Source organism: Salvia splendens, chromosome 5, assembly GCF_004379255.2.
Source record: "Salvia splendens isolate huo1 chromosome 5, SspV2, whole genome shotgun sequence".
Lineage (NCBI taxonomy): Eukaryota > Viridiplantae > Streptophyta > Magnoliopsida > Lamiales > Lamiaceae > Salvia > Salvia splendens.
This window is the reverse complement of record NC_056036.1, coordinates 19,670,702-19,679,019: the sequence shown is the minus strand read 5'-3', so window position 1 is coordinate 19,679,019 and position 8,318 is coordinate 19,670,702. Positions and strand designations below refer to the sequence as shown.

The 8,318-nt window shown below is 35.8% G+C and overlaps 1 protein-coding gene across 2 annotated transcripts; it reads left to right on the top strand.

Moving 5' to 3' along the window:
* The first annotated feature begins 914 nt into the window (after window positions 1-914).
* On the top strand, window positions 915-6,178 carry LOC121802995. 2 transcript variants are annotated; one of them, XM_042202694.1, is made up of 12 exons: window positions 915-1,028; window positions 1,198-1,344; window positions 1,823-1,943; window positions 2,060-2,199; window positions 2,278-2,422; window positions 2,961-3,139; window positions 3,783-4,023; window positions 4,538-4,621; window positions 4,700-4,845; window positions 5,034-5,129; window positions 5,390-5,478; window positions 5,552-6,178. In XM_042202694.1, the coding sequence occupies exons 1-12, from the start codon at window positions 960-962 to the stop codon at window positions 6,057-6,059; spliced, it is 1,965 nt and encodes a 654-aa protein (XP_042058628.1). In that variant the 5' UTR covers window positions 915-959; the 3' UTR covers window positions 6,060-6,178. The 2 variants fall into 2 exon arrangements, with proteins under 2 accessions (XP_042058628.1, XP_042058630.1); XM_042202696.1 differs by lacking the exons at window positions 1,823-1,943; window positions 2,060-2,199 and having other exon boundaries at window positions 926-1,028.
* Window positions 6,179-8,318: the final 2,140 nt, after the last annotated feature.

Below are 8,318 nucleotides of genomic sequence, written 5' to 3'. Positions count from 1 at the left end.
AATTTAGTTGTGTGGTAGGCTTCGGAATCGCTCGACACACCGCTTGGTCGAGTAAAATACTCTCTCCTGTCCCTAATAAATATTTGACCGATAAAAATTTTAAGAAATTGTTTGACTTTATATAGGTAAATGATTTTAAAATTTAGTAGAATGTGATACATATTTTTATATAGGTGTATTGACGCCTTATATTACAAAACTTTCTAAAAATTTATTTTTCCTCCCAAACTTTAAACTTGACCTATAATATCACGAACTTAAATAGTTGTTGAATTTTTTCACTGAGGATAAAATCACGTTACATTAAACTTGCTATGATTATCCTGAAAAAATGACAGTGAATATGATTACAAAATCCCTAAAAGGAAGACATGATTATCTATCTCATTTTAATATAGCCAGATTTCGTAGCAGGTGAAAAAATTTAACAACTATTTAAGTTCGCGATATTGTATGTCAAGTTTATAGTTTGCAGAAAAAACTAGTGTTTGTAAAGTTTTATGATATTAGGCGTCAATATCTCTTTCAAATATTAATTTTATACTCCCTCCGTCTGTAAAATTTTGTCCAATTTTGTCATTTTGGTCCATCCGTAAAAAGTTGCCACTTTACTTTTTTTTTGTTAAATGTGCCCCACTTTTCACTAACTCTTTACGATCACATTCTATTATAAAATTAATATTATAATGTGAGACCCTCATTCCAATAATTTTTTCAACCCACTTTTCTTCACATTTCTTAAAATTCGCGCCAAGTCAAATTTGGATAATATTTTATGCGCGGATGGAGTAATAATTATAAGTAGAATAAGTTAATGAAATTACTGAGTAAGAGTTTGTTTTTACCATTTTGGTCCATTGTGATTCTAACCCTTGCTATTACGCGCCAAAACTTAAAAAGAAATAAACGGAGAGATTTCATCTGGCAAAAGAGTAGGAAAAGGAGGTGAGTGAAAACAAATGGCTTTGCTCTGCTTTGTTTTGGATTTGCGGAGTTTATCACCTCCAGTTCTTCGAGATCTGAAGCAGGTATGGAGATAATATAGTCAGTTTGACGATTGCTTTGCAAAATATGGTCACTCAATCCGAATTTTATAATTTTTTCAATCTGGTGATAAGATGAATCCAAAGTCGCTCGGCACCGATGATTTTGACTAAAATTCGATTTTCAATCAATTATTTCTCCCTACCGTGCCAGTCATTGTTGCAGCTTGCAAATTTCTATGCAATTTCGAGTCCCAAGGTTGATTGTCATGTTGATGGAATTCAATCGAATTCGAAGCCTCTACCTGACCGGATCGGACTGTGCTATATCGCGAGGAACATAATTTCTTGTTGCGATGAGGTATTTTAGATAAAAAAAAATTGGTATATTATCTATTCGCTTTATTTGCCTTTTGGTCCTATAATGGCGTAAAGCTCGATTCACTACCCTGCATCAAATTAAATGACATTCACCTTATGGTACAGCAAGTATCACGCGGTCTAGAATGTTAAATGCCATCTTAAACAGGCAATGCTTTCATTTAAAGTTTACCAAGCATTTCTGGAAATTTTACTTTTGATTATAATTTGCTGTTAATCTTGGAGTAGGTGGAACTCCACACCATTTTCGTATCTTTTGCTGTTTTCACGCAAACCAATACTGTATGCATTAGTTGATATGTGATGTAGTATGATTTAGGCGCTTCTACATAGCCGAAATATTTTGTTCGTAAACTCTGTCTGCCTCTTTTTTTTCCTCATAGATATTTTACTAACTTGTTTTGGACTCATAGAGTAAATTGATTGATGATAAGTAGTGGAAAATACTATTTGAACAGCTGAAGATTGCATATAATCCCCAAGAAAAGTTCAGCTTACGCGACCTTCATCATGCACTAAGTAATTTGCCTCTTGATACTTTCTGTCCTGAATCTAATGATTCTGAAGGCATATGTAAGGGTAATACAGTTTACTTTCATCCCTTGCACTGAATCCACTGGTAGATGATTATATTTTATTGGGTAAGCATTCTAATAGATGGGCGTATATTTTTATTTTCTTATTATGTGCTGCAGACCTTAAGCTGGCAGATGTTCTGAGTGAAAAAATTGTATACACTTGGGGAGGCCAAGATAAAACCGTTAAAAGAAAAGTGATTTTGATTAGTTCTTCTCTTGTTGGTGCCTTGGATTCTGTAACAATGAAGGCTCTGACAGTGAGAATTTCCAGCTGTCCGTTCAATAGTTCATATTTCATAATCTTAAATTAAACATTTTGGGTTTGTTTCTTGCAGGATGCAGCTAACAAGTGTGTTTTAGTAGAATTCATTTTGCTGGAGCAAACATCAAGTCAACTTAGTGACAACAGTGAGAATGTCAACCAATTTGTTAAGCAGATTTGTTCTCTTACAAACTGCTCATTTCAGACATGTGTTCCAGGTTAAGCATGGCTAAAATTTACAACAGATTCTAAAAAATAGCTCTACGCTGCTTGGAGATGAGTCTTTATGTTTTAATGTTTCTACAGAGGACAACCAGCTTAGTAATTGCATCAATCTTGCAATATAGGCGAGAATGACGATTATAGCTGCTCATTCCTCTCAATATTCTGAATCAGAATTTCACAAAAATCAATGTGCTGTTTCGCCAGATCTTTGATTAGATGCAATTTCTGTCTTGACATAGCTGTTACTCCTTATATATAATTGTACCAGATCATCATAAACTCTGTATTACTTGATTTCCACATATCTCAGTTAATATCCCTATATAAGGATTTTGTATATCTGAACCAACCTTAGAAGAATGATTATTGTTCTGTCAGCAATTACCTTAGGGTAGGGAACATCTGGCATTTGAAGGGAAAGAAAGGTTAATATTAAGGGATAGTAGTACTTACCATTTAAGAAAATTTTAAGTATGAATCTCTCAGAAATTATTATTTCAGTTAATATGTTTATCAAATTAATGTTTTCAGGTCTACAGGTACTGTATGGTCTTGGAAAAAGATGGTTTCAGGAATTAAAGGACGACAAAGTAGTACCACTACAAGCCCATTTCATTTTCAAGACTAGTTTAATGAGCAGTCTCAATCAGATATCCTGCGACTTGTGTGCGTCTTTCAACCCCAGAGTTGACGAGTTCAATCATTGTCAGGTATCTTATACATTAATTAGTTATATGCAAACTTCAGGTGATCCATGAAACCCCACTTGATAAGTTAAAGTGCTGCCTGAATCCAGATGTATAATATATCTATTTAATAAAATACATGCATGAACACTTCACACGATTCTGGTTCTTTAGACATTTTGTCTGAGCATGCAGGGAGAAATATATCTATCTAATGTGAAAATGTATTTTGTGGATATTTGATAACAATAATATTCCTGCAATGACTCCTACAGCTTTTTATTACCTTAACAACATCAACAACAAATAAATGACATTAAAATCCTAGACCATGCCTGTTATTTAATTATTATTGAGGATGCTGGATTGCCATTTCTATCAAGTACTATCTAAAAAAGCATCTTCTTAAGGAAGTATAAAACTTGGCTTGATGACTAAAAGAACAATACTTATTTTTAAGTTTGTGCTAATTCGGATTTACAATGTTTAGAATTGGTAAAACAAACCTCGTTTTTCAGATCAGATTTCTAAACATTATTACTAATGCGTTTGTATCTTACACAGAGTTATTTTTATATCCTATTTGTTCATTCTTGCTTCCACTAGCAGTGCTCTCATTTGAATACGATATGAATACATTAATTTATAGTGTCTTCTATATTTTCAGACATGCAGATGTCATGGCATTCCATTGGATCATTCAAGTGTGCATCAGAGCAACAAGTTTCATTCTTGCCCCATAACCAATGATAATCTTGGAGATTTAGATATAAATGAGAACACTGTTAGGGTTGGTGAACAAACAATACTATACATGCCCTCTTTTTATGACAGACCGAAGCCGAAGAAAGTTACATCTATTAATTTCGATGTGATTCAGAGGACTTACTTAGGATCGCTAGATGAAGGTATATATGCATCTAGGAAAAGGTGCATATTTGTTTTCCATGATTATCTTATGCTATACAGTATTAGGTGCTTTTTATTAGCTGCCTTTCTAATTTCTTAATCTTTCTGATTATGCTTTAACAGAAAGCATTTGAAAGTCCAACTCCCTAAGCCTCATGGCTATTGCTATCTCTAGTTATAATGCAACCTTACTTTATTTATTATAATTTGAATTTTCCGTAGACAAGTCCCAAAAGGTCTCATGTGATGTCTGTTGTTTAGTTTGTGAATATGTTCTACATTGTGAAATTTTCTGTGCATGAGGTCAACTTGAAGAACTCCTCTCTTTGTAGGTTTTGTACTCTACTAAAATGTTAGTTACTTCAGTACATTACTGGCGTTTGAGTCCCTTTTTTGGTCTCATCTCCAAACCCGCTTTCCTAGTTTCATTAGTTAACATCCAGGAAACTAGCTGCTGAAATACTTTGATTCACACATTCCAGTTCTAAATTGGTTCGCTTGCTCTCTGGACAGGACTGATAAGGGGTGCTGCATACTTTGTTACTCCAACTTCTCACCATTCAGATGAGAGTGACATCTCAAAGCTAAATTCACAACGTATGTGCAAGGATGTTGCAACTATTTTTTTATATGCCTAGCATTGATTTCATCTCTCACTTATATTATTGCTTGCAGTCTTTCAAGTCGTCTGTAGAGTTCTAAATTCCCTTGATCAAGGTCTGGTTTGCTCTTCTACCTGTAACATTGAAACTGCAACAGAGACTTCATTCCGGTTCTATTACATTCTTCTACCTTCAGACAAAGGACTGATGCTTGTCAGGGTAAAGTGCGGATATTAACATTACCTTTTCCGTTCATTTCCCTCAATTTTATCTGCAAATTTGTTTTTTTATCCCCTTCTCTTTTTCTGTTGCTTGAGTTCAACATTCCAATTCAAATCTCAGAAGCTGACCTAATTTCCTATTTTGTTCTTCTAATCAATATTCTTTTCAATTTTGTAAATATGCAGAGGCTTTCAGCATCAGAAGAAGTTTTGCCCATGCCTCTGTATAGCCACCTCACTAGCTCTTCTATGTTTGAAGAGATTAATGCGTCTTTGCTCAAGGTTGATTTCAGTATCAATATTCACTTTGATTACTATGCAATTGCATTTCTTGGTTTCTAATTTCTATTTTTGATTTCTGAAGACTGTAAGACATAATATGCAAGCATTAAAGTATCTAATCACTAAATTTATTATGGTATGATTGTCTTATCCCATAAATCAGCTCATTGGGGTGAAATTACTAATTTTATGGATCAATATTTGTAACATTTTCCTTTTTGCAATCATACATTCATACTGATATGTAATTTTGTTCCCAGGTGGAAGTAAGTGACTACAATCCATTCCACCATGAGAGAGGTTTCCATAAAAAGTTGAACACTCTTGTTAAAGAGAGCCTACAGTTTGGGTACATCTATTCTCTTTATCTTATCAAATTTTCTGTCTCTTCTATAAGCTCATTTCCGAGCAACACTTTGCAGAGCAATACCTCCTAAAAGCAAAGAAGAAATCTCAACGTCAGAGTTGAACGCGCAGAACTCTGATCTTCACCCATCAAAGCCGGCAGCAGGCAACCTTGTTACAGGAGACGAATCTCAAGATTCCGATACTAGACTAGGAGAAAACAGAACCGGTCCATCTCTCGCCAAAGAATGGGAGCAACTTATTGTCACTGAGCTTGGCAGCATGCATTCTCCCACATGCATTGCTAACACAAAGCTCGACCAACCGCTCGTTGCATCATCATCGTCACAAAATACCAGGCAACTGGATGAGAAAACTTCGAGAATTCTCGAGAGACTGGAAAACCCCAAGCAGCTAAAGAGAAAAGCAGCTTCGCCTACAATCTCATGCAGTTTCTCTGCTGATATTTGTGGGCCGGTTAAGAAGCCCCTTATACCGTATAGGGCCACTGACAGCGAAGATCAAGGCCCTGTGCACACCCAACCAATAAAGCCCAATTTCCAGAGATTGAAAAGGAAGAAATAGCAAGGTAATTCCTAACGCGTGCCATGTTAGTATGCCTAAGCAAATAAATTTGATCATATTCCTCAACTTTATACACTATCCTACTCCATTTGTGCACACATAAGGCCAACAACAACTCAGTTTCATTTGAAATCTCTTTGAACTTGTGTGTTGTCACTTTAGCATTTCATTCAAATCCCAAATTATACTAATTTTTAAAAAAAAATTATTTTCATATTTGAATTTTTTTGTTATTTATAAAATGTAATAACTCAAAATTGAAAGATTAGTTAATTAAAAGTCCTAAAACTAAATTAATTCAAATTCTTAAAGTTGCATAATTTAAATTCTTAAATTACTAAATCTGAAATCGAACAATGCATAATTTAATATTCTAAATAATTTTGAAGATTGTTTGCTTGCAAGTAGATCAAGAAGGTCTTCAATAATTTTAACGTATGAATCATACAGTATTTAATTTCAATAATAAGTTGAATAATAATAATTATAATTATATTTAATATTGTTTTGTCAGTTAATAACTTATTAAGAAAATATTAATAAAATTTTTAAAATTATGAATCATACTGTAGTAGTTATGTTCTACTAGTATTTATTTATTATTATTATTATTATTATTATTATTATTATTATTATTATTATTATTATTATCACTATTAATATTATTATTATTTAATTTTCTCAATCAGTAATTCAATTAAAAAATCATTGCTCTAGTAATTGCATATAGTACTCCGTATTAGTTAGTAAGAATTTAAAAATTAAATACAAATTGAGAATTTTAACAATTTTCCTTAATATTCTCAAACACATAAGAGCATCCACAACCGTGCTCTTGCCAGCGGCACGGTTGTGGGCCCGGCCCCACTTTTTCTGTCCGCTCTCTGGCAAGAGCACAACACCCACAGATGTGCTCTTCCGCAAGGACGAGCACAATTAATTTAAAATTCAATTAAACAATAACATTTTCATAATAATAAAATTCATTAAAAAAACCTAAATAAAATTACAAATGACAAATAAAATAAAAACAACATAATTAAAAGCCTAAAAATTAAAAATTACATAATTAAAATACTAAAAATTAAAAAATTCACTACTCGTTGCCGAATTTCATCCACATGTGGTTGATTAGGTCTTCTTGTAACTGAATGTGGGTTCGGGTATCGCGCATTGTGTGCCTTGTCTCGATCCTCTGGCCAACCGTCGTATGCTCACCTCGGCGTGGGGAGACCTCGCTGTTGAGCTTTCGGCTTCATCCTCGTCGTAGAAGCTAGCCGCCCTCGGCCCTTCGTCGGCTATAATCATGTTGTGTAAGATAATACACGTGAACATGATGTCGGCGATATTATTCACGTACCACAGCCGAGCCGGGGCCTTCGCAATGTTGAATCGGGCTTGAAGGACCCCGAAGGCTCTTTCGACGTCTTTCCGCGCGGACTCTTGACGCTGCTCAAAAAGAATCCGTCTCGGGTCGTGCGGGTTGTGGAGCGTCTTCACGAACGTCGACCACCTTGGGTAGATACCATCGGCGAGATAGTAACCCATGTGGTATGTATTTCCGTTGATGGTGAAGTCGATCGCCGGTGCTACACCATTCATCACATCATTGAAGAGTGGTGAAGAATAGAGCACGTTCAAGTCGTTGTTGGCTCCGGCAACGACGAAATATGCATGCCAAATCCATAGGCGGTAGTCGGCGACCGCCTCAAGGATAAGTGTTGGGCCGCCGCCTTTGTGACCGCTTAAGTGTTGCCCCCTCCAAGCATTCGGGCAATTCTTCCATCTCCAATGCATGCAGTCAATGCTGCCAAGCATTCCGGAAAAGCCATGGACTGATTCGTGAAGACGAAGCAACCGTTGGCAATCATCGGTGCTGGGTGCCCGAAGGAATTCATCCCCGAAAGCTGAACGAACGCCCTCGCAAAAATTCTTCAGACAAAGGATTCCAGTGGACTCACCGATATGCAAATACTCGTCGAAGATGTCGGTCGTTTGCCCAGTAGTGAGTTGTCGGATGGCACATGTACACTTCTGCAACGGCGTGATACTTTGCCGGCCGGCTGCATCTGGACCTGTTTAGAAGAATTCAACACGTGCGGACAATGTGTTGACAATTCGCATGAACAAGCGCTTTGACATGCGAAAACGGCGCCTGAAGTAATCTGCCGAAAACGGCACGATGTTGTTCGTAGTATTCTTGTTCTTCGCGCTCCGCTTCCGCCATAATATTGGTGAAATCCATTTGAGGTTTTGAGT